The 14,054-nt window shown below is 35.7% G+C and overlaps 1 protein-coding gene across 3 annotated transcripts in view; it reads left to right on the plus strand.

Annotated features, from left to right (window-relative positions):
• Positions 1–14,054, plus strand: part of LOC136827774 (synaptotagmin-15-like) — a 457,185-nt gene that overhangs the window by 424,151 nt on the left and 18,980 nt on the right. For all 3 annotated transcript variants that reach the window (XM_067087135.1, XM_067085600.1, XM_067086401.1), the window contains one exon: positions 9,361–9,465. In XM_067087135.1, coding sequence (XP_066943236.1) covers positions 9,361–9,465 — 105 coding nt within the window. The remainder of the gene's footprint in view (positions 1–9,360; positions 9,466–14,054) is intronic.

A 14,054-nucleotide genomic window follows, 5' to 3' on the forward strand; every position in this document is an offset into this window, starting at 1 on the left:
CTCTCGGCTAGCACGCTGTTGGCCCAGCGTTCGACTCTCCGACCGGCCAATGAAGAATCAGAGGAATTTATTTCTGGTGATAGAAATTCATTTCTCGTCATAATGTGGTTCGGATTCCACAATATGCTGTAGGTCCCGTTGCTAGGTAACCATTTGGTTCTTAGCCACGTAAAATAAATCTAATGCTTCGGGCCAGCCGTAGGAGAGTTGTTAATCAGCTCAGTGGTCTGGTTAAACTAAGATATTCTTAACTTATTCTGGGCAGATACCGTGTTTCTGAGGCACCTCCTCCACTTGCTTCATTGCAACTCTTAGAGGTGTGTTTTAAGGAATTCCTGTTGGTTATTGGGTATTGGCTCCTTGTAGGACGTCTTTAGGTCTCTGGCATTGATGGCATTTGATTGGCCAAATCATCTAGGCCTGACCTGTGGGAGTGGCTTATTTCTTTGGACCCTCCTTTGAAGGCACGGGCGTGAGGGGGTTTCTTCCTACGTTCTGCTTCCCAGGTGTCCCCTCTAAGGACTCCTCGCTTTCGGCTAGATACGACTTCTCTTAGCACCTCGTTAGTTCTTGTGTGTTTTTGAAGTTGTGGTTGGCGATTTGTTGTGACAGGAGGAAAGATTTATGTGAGTTTATGGTCCCTTCTACAGACCCAATAGGAATATGATATTTCCACTTCGAAAAAATAAGTTTTCTCTGTTCTCTCAATACAGTCTTGACCACGCTGCCTAACTGGCTACTAACAGTTTTCTAAATAAACAAAACAGTATGGACTATGAGGGCTCCTTACAATGTGCCCATTATGCATGACAAATTCCTTCTATGAATCTGGTTTTAAATATTAAAACAATCGTATATATGATATAAAAAAGAGCAAAGAAATATTAGCAGTTATCTATCCAAGTTACATTTGGATTTACTCAGCCCTCATACCTAGCTGACTATCAGGTGGATTTTAAATTCTTAAAAGTAATCAATCTGTACAATCAAACGGCGGCAGTCTTCATTTCTTGTCCTTTCTTCATGGAATTCTTGTTGGGCTCGCTGCTACGAATGAATGTCCTTATTTGTATCTTGAGTGTATTCAAACATTGTGTAACTAACATGTATAACGTACTTGTGTACATTTTGCTTGACTTCATCAATGTAAGTATAAACATCCTTTTGCATAAGAAACTTCTACATTTTTAATGTCTAACTCAAAGGTATGACTGGCAACATGAGTAGGGAAAGCAAAAGTAGTACTTATGAATATCTTTGTAATTGGCAAAATAAATTAGTAAGTCCTCACTAGTTAAGGTATCTCTAGGAAATGAATATCGTAAACGTGTTAGCTCTACGGGAAAATAAGTAATTACCATTTCTGTTTCTAGTGTTAATGCTTAGTTCATGCACTTCTTTCAATGTTGACATGTTATGGGTTATGCCAAGACTTCTCCTTGATGAGGTATCCTTAAAGTATTCACAGATCTTACAAACTGTATCTCTCATTCCTTTGTCTTTTATTTCTATGATTCGTACACTGAAACTCATATTCGTGATATGAAAACGGGATTCTTAAACTTCTACCCTTTCTTCTATTAGTGACAGTGGGTTGCAATTCCCTACAAATAACTGCTAACCCTTCTGACTTTACTACGTTACATTTCAGAAATTTTACTTTACGTTTCTTGCTTCCTAAGTATTTCGCCTCGGTTAAAGAAAAAGTAAATTAGAAGTTACTGTGAATTAACCCCAAATCCTTTTGCTACAATGTCAACTAATTAAAGTAAGAATTGCAACATTATGAAAAAAAAAATGGTTTCATTACTAAGCCAACCAATGAAGGCAAACTTAGTAATAAAGAAATCAAATACAGGGAATAATAGGATGAATTGATGGGTTTGTTCTTATCATTATTACTGAAATGTAACTCTTTTATTTCTTAGTTTATATCTAGTTTTTCTTCTGAAATTTCTTCTTCTAATTCTTCAGTCAATTCTGCCTCTTTAACTTCCTTAGCTCTTTTGACTTTGTCTTTATTTATCCAAATCCTTCTTCTTCTAATGATCCAGCATATGTGGAAGGTATTAATTCATTCAATTTTTTCACTTTCACCTTATTCTCTTTTACATCTATGACCTTGTATGGTTCTGTAAATTTAGTGGCTAATTTATAATTAATACCACTTCTTACTTCCTTCTTCATCGCCTATCTTGTAATCTACTGGCTTTAACCCTTCTTGATGCTTGTCTATCATAACCTTTTGAGCTTCCTCTAAATTCTTGTGTAATTGCTTATGAATTACCTTGAAATTCCCAACTTTTATTTCCATAATGTCTTCAAAGTAGTTAGGACTAGGCTGTGTTGGCTGATTCAGCCACGCATATGGTAATGTTGGATCATATCCCATTAAAGCCTTTATGGGTGTTGCTTGAGTACTTGTATGATACTTAGCATTTATTGATAATTTGACTAAAGGTAAATTGACGTTCCAGTCAGGATCCTGTCCTACTGTATGCCTTGATGCATCTAGAACCTTTCTGTTATTTCTTTCTGCTAAGCCATTACTAGCTGGATGATACGGTTGTATCGTTACCTTTTCCACCTTGAATGCATCACAAATTTCTTGAACTAATGAGTTATTGAACTCTGTGCCATTATCAGATATAATGAGCTGTGAGGCAGAATACCCATACTATATATACAGTATATATATATATATATATATATATATATATATATATATATATATATATATATATATATATATATATATATATATATATATATATATGTATATATATATATATATATATATATATATGGAAATAGCATTACGTAAATCCTTAGATCCTGTTATAAAGAATTTTCGAAGGGAATGTTTGCAAAACCGTACAAATAGACGGAGTCTGCATAGAAATATCAGATCTGAGCAAAAATCTGTACCGTGAATCACATAAAGCTTTCAGCTTACGAGGGATTCTGTCTTTTTTTTCTTCTTCTTCTTTTTTCAGTCTTACCTCTAGATACGACTGTAGCAAAATGGAGACTGATCTACTTTCAACTGACGTTAAGAGGCTTTCATATGCTGTAATCTTTGTGAAAAACCATAAAAGTTTCCTGAATACTAATTGTATTTATGTCAAGATTATTGAAATGGCAATTCATATGAAGCATTTATATTCTGCATTCTGCCAAACATGTAATTACAATAATCTTACCAAGAACTGAAAACTCTTTTCTATTCTAAATAATGGCGAAATAATTTTTTAATGCTACAGTTGATTCACGTGTAAGTCTCATTATGCCAAGTACTGTACAAGCTCTTTAAAATGTTAATACATGAAAGCATTGGCAGCTCACAGAGATATACTTTATATATATATATATATATATATATATATATATATATATATATATATATATATATATATATATATATATATATATATATATATGTAGTATTATATATATATATATATATATATATATATATATGTAGTATTACAGGAAAAGACATTCATATATATATATATATATATATATATATATATATATATATATATGTATATATATATATATATATATATATATATATATATATATATATATATATATATATATATATATATATATATATATATATATGTACCAGGTGTTTGAAATTAAAGCCGCCCCTCCACAGAACAAATGGAAAGTTATGAAGTTTTGCTATGCCCTATCTCCAAGTAAATTATTTTAAGTTTCTATTAGGCTATTTTTCATTTTACATTTCTTGTATTTTCAGACTGACTGACGGAGTTAGATACAGCCATGGCTAACGACTCGGAGGAAATCAGATGGATTGACCGAATCCAGGCTATAACCTTCAGAGAGGTCAGGGATGCTGGCGCATCCTTCATTTCACGTTCCTAGATAGCTAAATACATTAAAAGAGATGAATCCTTTGTTAAAAGAAACTGGGACAAAAATCCATATGACTGTCATCACGAAAAGAGTGAAAATCTTGGAAGGCCTGAAGTCCTTTCTCAGGAGTCAAAAGACATCATAGCTGAGGCAGTGGGTAGACCAAGAAAGTCTTTACGTAAATCGGCGCTTGAACTAGAAACAAAAAGGGTAAAGAAGAGAAGTTATAGTGCAGTATACCATGAGTTGAAAAAATTTGGTATCAAGCCATTTCATGTTATCAGCGAGCCCAACATCACTCAGCAACAGAGAGAAGACCGTGCATGGTTTTGTGGTTCATTTCTTAAAGACTGGGATGAAGCTGACTTTCTCCATTTTGCTGCATCAGATGAATTCTTCATTTACAGTCAGGAAGCCAAATCATAAAACTGACATCATTTGGTCTGCAAAGTTGGATGATATCAGCGATGACATGTGCAATCGCCAAGTTGTGAAATTTCCTGAATGTTTGGGAATTTTTCTGTTTCACGACCAAACGGTTAATGTGGATCATCAAAGAAAAAGGACAGTCATGGAATGGCGAATACTTCAGAGAAACTGTGCTTACTGGTGGAGTATTTCCTTTCCTCAAAGATTCTGAAAATGTGTTATCTGTTGAGAAAGTCACAATTTTGCATGATAAGGCACCATGTTTCAAGGCTCTTCAGACACAGGAGCTGCTTTGAAACAGTGCTATCGATTTCTTCTCGTCAAGTGAATTTCCTGGTAGCTCCCCTGACCTTAATGTGTGTGAAAACATTGGTAGTATCTTAAAGGATCGTGTTTTAAGCACGCACAGTGAACTATGATGGTATACCAAGCCTCGACGACATGCAAAGAGAGGTGACCGAAGTGCTCAGGGATATGGAGTTTGAGTCTCAGCTTTTTTGCGATTTGCTGAAATCATATCCCTCAAGAATGCAGGCTGTGGTACAGGCAGATGGAGGCAACACAAAATATTAAATACTTAGAGAGAAACTTAAATAAATACCTGTTCTGAATTATTTTTGTTTTTGTCCATATCAATTTTAGTTTATGCTGTAGAGGGGGCTCTAATTTTGAAACACCCTATATATATATATATATATATATATATATATATATATATATATATATATATATATATATATATATATATATATATATATATGTGTGTGTGTGTGTGTGTGTGTGTGTAAAATCTACGGGTCACTTTTACCAGATACGTATGTAATTATATTAGACACAATTCCCTCCTAACTTCTTGAATTCTTCGTGCCTTTTTGGATACGCTTGATACTACAAAACCTTAAGATTCAAGTGCAAGAAATATGAAGAAATTATGAAGTCCGGTAGCGGGAAACGAACCTGCGTTGCCATAATCACGACGAGTTCACGTTGCCGACCTGACCGCTAGAAGGATGACCTCATCGTGATTAAGGTAAGGCAAGTTCGTTTCCCGCTACTGGACATCATAATTTCTTTATATTTCTTGTACTTCGATCTTAAGGCTTTGTAGTGACGATCGTATCTAAAAGGCACGAAGGATCGGGGGAGTTAAGAGGGCATTGCGTTTATTACAATCGCATATGTATATATATATATATATATATATATATATATATATATATATATATATATATATATATATATATATATATATATATTATATATATATATATATATATATATATATATATATATATATACTGTATATATATATATATATATATATATATATATATATATATATATATATATATTATACATATATATGTACATATATTATGTATATATATATATATATATATATATATATATATATATATATATATATATATATATACATATATATATATATATATATATATATATATATATATATATATGCATATATATATATATATACTGTATATATATATATATATATATATATATATATATATATATATATGTGTGTGTGTGTGTGTGTGTGTGTGTGTGTGTGTGTGTGTGTGTGTGTGTAAGGACCATACTGTTCCAATTTTCCAGGTATTTATCTAATTGATCCCAAAATTAATTTGGGACATGATTGTGTGTGTGTATAATTATAGCTAGGCCTCAAAAACTATTCAGGTGTTTCGTTTTCTAATATAGAATGATCTTGCATCAAAGAAAACAAAGGTGTCAAGTCGGTAACTAGCCTAAAATATCGGGTGAGATTTCTGCCCTTGTGTCCAGTACTTTAAATTAACGTTTAGCAGCAATCTGGTGACTGACGGGGCCATGAAAATTTTTATTGCAGAATACAGAGTGAGGTGCCATGACATACTTGGGGGAAGGGGGCGGGGGGTCTAGGTTTTGGCACAGCGTCCGAGGTTAGGTTAGGTAAAGGCGTAAGTCTGGTTAGGTCATATTCACTCTGAAAATACTACGAAAGACATGCCTACTAGGCCGGCAGTAGTCCTGATGACCCCTTACTCTGTATTCGCTCAATTTTTATAAGGTTATTAAAGAGCTGTATTACCATAGAGTGTAATTATTTAGACATTAAATCGCCAGAACGTATTTTTAATCAACAATTTATTTATTAGGCCCTATGGTTTTCTGCTCAGTCTTACAGCAGTGAAATATGACAAGAGATCTCTCAAATCTTTTGTGTCGCCGAGAATGAGGAGATAAACGATGAGGTATTAAAGTGAATGAAACAGGATATTCCCTGAGATATTTATCATGAAACTGTAAACGTATTTATGATATCTGCGTGTAGCCACTTACATGCAGTAATAGAGCGAAATAAAGTGCATTTCCATTGCACTCCCCCGCAATATTCTGTTTTAATTGAATTTTCTGATATGTTTTCGAAAATCCCGGGTCTGAAAAATTGTAGTTGGTTATTGTTGTTGCTGTCGCTGTTGGTATTTTAATTACACTGGCCTAGTTTTTATGGTCACAAGGCTGTTTAAAAAAAAATACCTAGCTTAAATAATGAAAAACGCTTTTATAACTTGAAAATTAAGACGCAAATACTCTAAACCGAACCCACGATTTTGAAACTGTGTGACGTTTTGCGCAAATTAAGAAAATCTGATATCTCCACGTGCTGCAGTGGTGTAATTCTCTTGAACAACAATTTCTTTGCAAGGATGGAGCAGAGTGAAGTTTAATTACATGGTGCAGTCCTGTAATATTCTTTCATAAATACCTTTTTCTTATTTTGGATTAATGCTTGGTACAGTAATACCTCGTAATTGGTACTGATAATTTCAGAGTATGTTATTATTATTATTATTATTATTATTATTATTATTATTATTATTATTATTATTATTATTATTATTATTATTATTATTATTATTATTATTATTATTATTGCTGCTTCAGCTGCATTTATTTTGTAGAAGACTTTTTCTATTTTCCTTATTGCGGACTTCTCTTCAGTGGAGGTGCGTGCTAACAGCTCGCCTATATTTGTCATTTCATGGGGGAAAAGTCAAAATCTGGATTCTGCTTCTTTATATATTCTATACAGTTAGTTATATACAATTGTTGCCGCGACGCGTTTCGACAGACTCTTCTGTCATTCTCCAGCGGGAGCTAGTAGAGGACTGGCAGATTGCATAGGTCCCGTGTATAAATTCAGAAGGACCTATGCAATCTGCCAGTCCTCTACTAGCTCCTGCTGGAGAATGACAGAAGAGTCGTCGAAACGCGTCGCGGCAACAGTTGTATATAACTAACTGTATAGAATATATATAAAGAAGCAGAATCCAGATTTTGACTTTTTTTCCCCCATGAAATGACAAATATAGGCGAGCTGTTAGCACGCACCTCCACTGAAGAGAAGTCCGCAATAAGGAAAATAGAAAAAGTCTTCTACAAAATAAATGCAGCTGAAGCAGCAATAATATTCAATAGAACCTGTTTAAAAGAGGGTCTGCTGCCAAATTATATTATTATTATTATTATTATTATTATTATTATTATTATTATTATTATTATTATTATTATTATTATTATTATCAAAGGGTTCTTTCACTAGAGGTATAGTTGTGGTAAGATACAGTATAAAGATTCTTACATACATAGAAATCATTGGTTTTCATGACCTAACTGAAATACTGGAGTTTTGAGTAAATTACAGATGTAAACAATTATGTCTGTTGTACATGCATTTAGGTGCTAAAAAATTCAAGAAAATGGCTTGACGAAATATTCTTTATATATAGTTTGCCTTAAGTACTCTTGTTAGGCGTCATGCCTTACAAGATGGGATTACTTGTTCATCAACACCTGTGAGGTATACAGACATAATTTAATTATCCTGACACAACCTTCCCTTTTTTGCACGCCATGAAAGTTTGGTGGTTCCTGCACAGTAGTTTATGAGGTTTTGGAGTCTGATATTCACCTCCGACAACGCAGGAGAATTAGGTGATGTTTTTTTTATCATACTCGTGTGTGTGTGTTCATGTGTGTGTGTGTGTTCAGAGGACGCTTGGAGGAACACAATTATTAACTGATCCTTTCATCATAAGAATTCTTTGTGATTATCAATGAATATCATTTTAGCAATGGTTTGCCATCGAATTATTTCTCCTATAACAATTTTATATTATTATCATTCCATAATAATAATAATGATAATAATATATCGGAAGAAAACGCTCTTTCAAACAAACATCATTAAAAATATACCGTTGAGGTTCTCAATCTCTCGAATGAGTTCTTTTTTCGTAGTGGCAGTTAAATTATATTACAGCTGTCTAAAGTTTATTTATTCCTTAACGTTACGGAAGTTCTCTCAACCATTTACAGAAAGGCTAATGCAGCCAGGGGAATAATTAGGTCATATTCATGTCCACAAGCGAGCTTACAGACATTTTAGTGGTTTTTGGTTAGCGATAGAAGAAGCAAGGTGCGCCCCTGGGATAGACCCTTCAGCTGCCCACTACTTCAGGCGCCAGCCAGTCAGCGCCCTCTGCCCTCGGCCAGACTCTCCAGGATGAGTCATCTGCTTCCATCCATTATCAGTAGGGCCCCCGCCCCCAAATTCATTCGTCTTTCTGTAAATGATAGAGGGAGCTCCCGAAACGTCAAGAAATAATTGAACTTTGGACAGTTATTATATAATTTACTTAATGCTACAGAAAAGCTCATTCGAGAAATTAGGAAACTGCAAAATAAACTCAACGGCATCCAGATGGCCATTGTTTTTAACAACAACAACAACAACAATAATAATAATAATAATAATAATAATAATAATAATAATAATAATAATAATAATAATAATAAAACATCCGTGTGAGGTCATCCATAAGAGGTATGCTCTTTTCTCAAAATTTTTGTTCATTTTATGTTTATCGACAGTAAAAAAAAAAAATGTCAAATCAGACTTTTCTCATTCATATATACATTCTTTTGTAAAATTGCCGTTGATGTGCATTACCCCTGGATCTTACTTCTTTTCAGATCACAGCCAAAGAGCTCGAAGAAAGGGCTCTGAAACTCACCTTCTTCGATGTTGACCGGGACAAGAAGCACCAAGTGATTGGGCACGTCCTTTTTATGCTGAAGGTAGGAATGCTTCACATGTGGAAGATGAATTTGACCTATATCACTTGTGTCCTCGTTTCAGGGTTGTGTACTGATTTTACTTATATTCTATAAATTCAGATTTTACTTATAAAGGGTGCTGTTTAACTAATATCTGAAGAGCAGACAAGCTTGGTGTGCTTATAACGGTAGGTATGGGTTTAACGATCTCTCTCTCTCTCTCTCTCTCTCTCTCTCTCTCTCTCTCTCTCTCTCTCTCTACTTGTCATGCACTTACTGTATATACTTTCCAGAAACAGTTAGCCCTTTGTTGGCCGAATCGGTTGAGCTTCAGACTGCCATTCGATGGGCCGGAGTTCAATTCCCGCGGCCGGCTGATGAAGAGTTAGAGGAATGTATTTCTGGTGATAGAAATTCATTTCTCGCTATAATGTGGTTCGGATTCCACAATAAGCTGTAGGTCCCGTTGCTAGGTAACCAATTGGTTCTTAGCCACGTAAAATAAGTGTAATCCTTCGGGCCAGCCCTAGGAGAGCTGTTAATCAGCTCAGTGGTCTGGTAAAACTAAGGTATACTTACTTTTTCCAGAAACAGTTACCCTACTCTGCGGAAATGTTCTTTCTTTGTGATGATACTTCTTAAAATAATTAAAGGAACAATGTCAGAGTTTTTTTAAAGGTAATTTGTCAATCAGTTCACTGGGAACTTTCACATCAACCTGGGGAATATTAAGCCTCTCAGCATCAGTAGCCATAGGAACCTGCACTCCATCCTCACTTCTCAAAATATGCTATTGTTTCGTTGACGTCGGGCTGAACAGTACTTTTTAGTTGTCTTTCAAAGAAAACTATTGAGGTGGCTATTTGTCTGTCAGTCCAAAACTTTTTCTGTCCGCCTCAGATCTTAAAAACTACTGAGGCTAGAGGGCTGCAAATTGGTATGTTGATCATCCACCCCCCAATCATCAAACATACCAAGTTGCAGCCCTCTATCCTCAGTAGTTTTTATTTTATTTAAGGTTAAAATCAGCCGTGACCGTGGGTCTGGCAGCGCTATAGGACAGGTCACCACCGGGGCGTGGCTGAAAGTTTCATGGGCCGCGGCTCATACAGCATTATACGCTGTACAGAAGAAGAAACTTCGACGCAATTTTTGTACTTGTTATATTCTAACAAACAGGGTCAAGATATCTTGCAGACTCCACATGAACATGGAACGCTTGCAGTATAATCCGAGTTTTGCCTGCAGATGCTGTTTTATGTGGTTTCACTTTTTCTTTTAGAATTTTAAATTAGTTCACAGCAAATGTTTGACCGAGTGTTCCTGCCGGCATCTATATGAATATTGTAAGGATTGGCGAAAGGTTACCGTCTGAATAACGTTCATTTTTGCTCTATTAAAGGAAAAGACACAAACCGTGTCTTTGACAATGTTATCATTAGATAAGCAAAATGGATTGTTATAAGCCCTAGACAGGCACACTTTCGTTTACTTATGATGCGTCAACATACAGATGAAGGCATTGATCTCAGTCTCCTTGATTAGCTGTTTTTCCAGGTAGAGTTTCTTGAAACACGACTGGAATATTAACATACCCTCTTGAGTATGATCATATAAAACAAACAAGTAAGCTTCGTTGTAAACAAGTAACAATACGCCGAAGTTTCTTCAGCGTAATCGAGGTTTCTGTACAGCCGCTACAGCGTATAATCAAGGCCACCGAAAATGGATCTATCTTTCGGTGGTCTCGGTATAATGCTGTATGAGCCGCGGCACATGAAACTTTAACCACGGCCCGGTGGTGGCCTATCCTGTATCGTTGCCAGAGGCACGATTATGAGTAACTTTAACCTTAAATAAAATAAAAACTACTGAGGCTAGAGGGCTGCAATTTGGTATGGTTGATGATTGTAGGGTGGATGATCAACATACAAATTTGCAGCCCTCTAGCCTTAGTAGTTTTTAAGATCTGAGGCCGGACAGAAAAAGTGTAGACGGACAGACAAAGCCGGCACAGTACCTTTCTTTTACAGAAAACTACAAGTAAAAAGCTGCCAATATCAAAGCAAAAATTGCGTGTTCTACTAGCAATGGTTAATCGCTACTCTCGAAAAAGACGTCACCTTTAAGGTGGATTCGATATAGGCCTAGTACTCCCCAGCGCAAAAGAAAGGTGACCTCATCTTCCTTAGGTCTTCCATAATTTAAGCACCTTGAGAATACCTCTCTTCCTTAGGGCTACAAGTTCAGCTGCCGTACAACAAGATCCATTCCGAACATGTTTGACCTTTCTCTGTGGCATAATTCACGGAATAATTCGCCGTCTCTGCTTTTATTTCCAAGCTATTCTGCAGATTCAAGAGTAGAGAATAAAGCTCTGTTAGCTAGACTCACAGCTTATGATTTTGCTCCTTTTTTGTGATTATTTTAATGTTATTAATGTTATTTTTATTATTCAGATGATGAACCCTATTCATATGGAACAAGCCCACAGGAACCATTGACTTGAAATTCAAGCTTCTAAAGAATATAATGTTCATAAAAAGAATTAACAGAAGGTAATGGGAAATACAGAAAGAAGGGATCACTTATTAAAGAATAATAAATTACCAATTAATAAACAAATAGAAAAAACTGTAAGTAAATTATTAAAATGCAAGAATTGTATTAGGGTGATAATGCATTTCATCTTCGCTTGAGCTTCTGAAGTTCCAATCGCACGACATCCTCAGGGAGGCTGTTTCACAGTCCAATGACATAAAGAATAAAGGATCTCAGGAGCCAAGAAGTTCGACAGCGAGGCACATTTAGTATATAGGAGAGATTCTGAAATTTTCATTATTGTGCTCTGACAACGCATCGGTAGGAAATCATTCAACAGCAGCCCTTGTTACCAGGACGAGATAATGAAGATAACTTTTTAGCAACGACTGCAGGTTCTTTTATTAAGCGTTTCATGTTCATTTACAGAAGGTGACTGCGCAGTACTGGAGGTCACAAATTATACAAACTAGTTTTGGAACGAACATTCAGCTTTCCTTTTGGATGCTGGATTTTTTTTTTATTTCCTATAGCTGCATATTGCTTATTTTGATTTAGCTCCCTGCCAAGAATAACTGCCCCATCTTGACAGAACTATTTCGATGACCAGTTCATGAATTCACTTCTCTTTCAGACATTGTTCTCAGTTCCCATTAGGCAAGCGAAGTCCTTTATCCTCTTAGATGGCCGTGTAACATATACCATAAGTAACAGACCTCTGTAGTACTTTGCCAAACCTTGCATTTGTTAGACCTGTCAAGTGCTATTGGTCAGGAAAAAAAAAATAATCATCTTAACGTGTTTCTTATCTATAATCAAAGAGGTTACACATTTTTCATAATACGTAGATATGTGGAAATAAAAAAAATAGAAATTGGGAAACTATTTCCCTGTAAGTACGATGTTCAAAACAAAGCAAAAAAATACTCGTGCATAAACGGTAATATTAGCTAATTCCTGCGCTGCAGGATTATTCGTTGAAAGCTGACGAAAAGAATTTCTCTTGATCGTCAAATTTCATGAAGAATTTCCCCCCGTAAATCGTTATGGCAGTGGTGTAACTAATGGTGAGGGGGGGGGGGGGGAGTTCCGCCCTGGGCGGCACTGTCCGGGAGGAGCGGCACTCTGGCACTCTTTAGAGCAGGTCTGATCTGGCATAATTCTAGATTTACTAATCAGTTGGGCTTTGATGTTGCTATTAGCGAATCCACTTTTAACAAAGCTCGTAGGGTTCCGTTGTAAATCTGCCGTGTTGTTTTTGTTTTAGCTTTATGGAATAAAAATAAATGAATGAGATGTTAAGGCTCAAAATGTGCGCTTAATTTTCACCACTTTAGTGCGTTTTAGCGCGGGAATGTGGCGGCACTTTCAGAGTGACGCCACTGCGTTATGGAATTCAATAAAGCTAAAGGCGGAAGTGACAGGAGGACTGCTTGATACGACGGATAAAATGGGCGGGAATGTGTCACTGGGTAATGGCCTAATAATTGCATATTTCCCTGGCGCTTTATTACCTGTATGTGCCGTTCTTGTCCTTAACATGGCAGATATTAACCAGCCTTTACGAGACATAACATCCCTCATCTCGTCAGGTGAACGCTATTTTTACATATTCTCTTTCTGCTCTTGTTCCTTATTTGTCAGCCTCCGTGCTCACTTGCCGTGCTGGATATAGTCCTACTATTTTCCCACTTCTTAGTCCTACTATTTTCCCACTCCTCCTTCTTAAAATAACTCGCCTACAACGATTTTCCTTCTATGCAACGACTTCCAATTCATCGTAATCTTTATGTTATTGCCTCTATTTTCTCATCTGTTACTTTCAAAAATATAGTTTTCCTAGAAAATATTAAGAAATTGCGTTCTAATCTGCTCTGGGCGTAGAAAGGTTCAAGCGTCTTATAGCTACTAGGCTTGGAGCCTTAAAATGAAAATAATAACTCTCAAGGATTTGGATTCAGGTGAACGTATCAGCAGAAGTCCCATATACTACTTACCAAACAGGCAATGAAGAGAGAGACGGCGATTCCAGTATTTAATCACTTAATTCTTTTGAAATGTATATTGCT

Source organism: Macrobrachium rosenbergii, chromosome 1 (assembly GCF_040412425.1).
Source record: "Macrobrachium rosenbergii isolate ZJJX-2024 chromosome 1, ASM4041242v1, whole genome shotgun sequence".
Lineage (NCBI taxonomy): Eukaryota > Metazoa > Arthropoda > Malacostraca > Decapoda > Palaemonidae > Macrobrachium > Macrobrachium rosenbergii.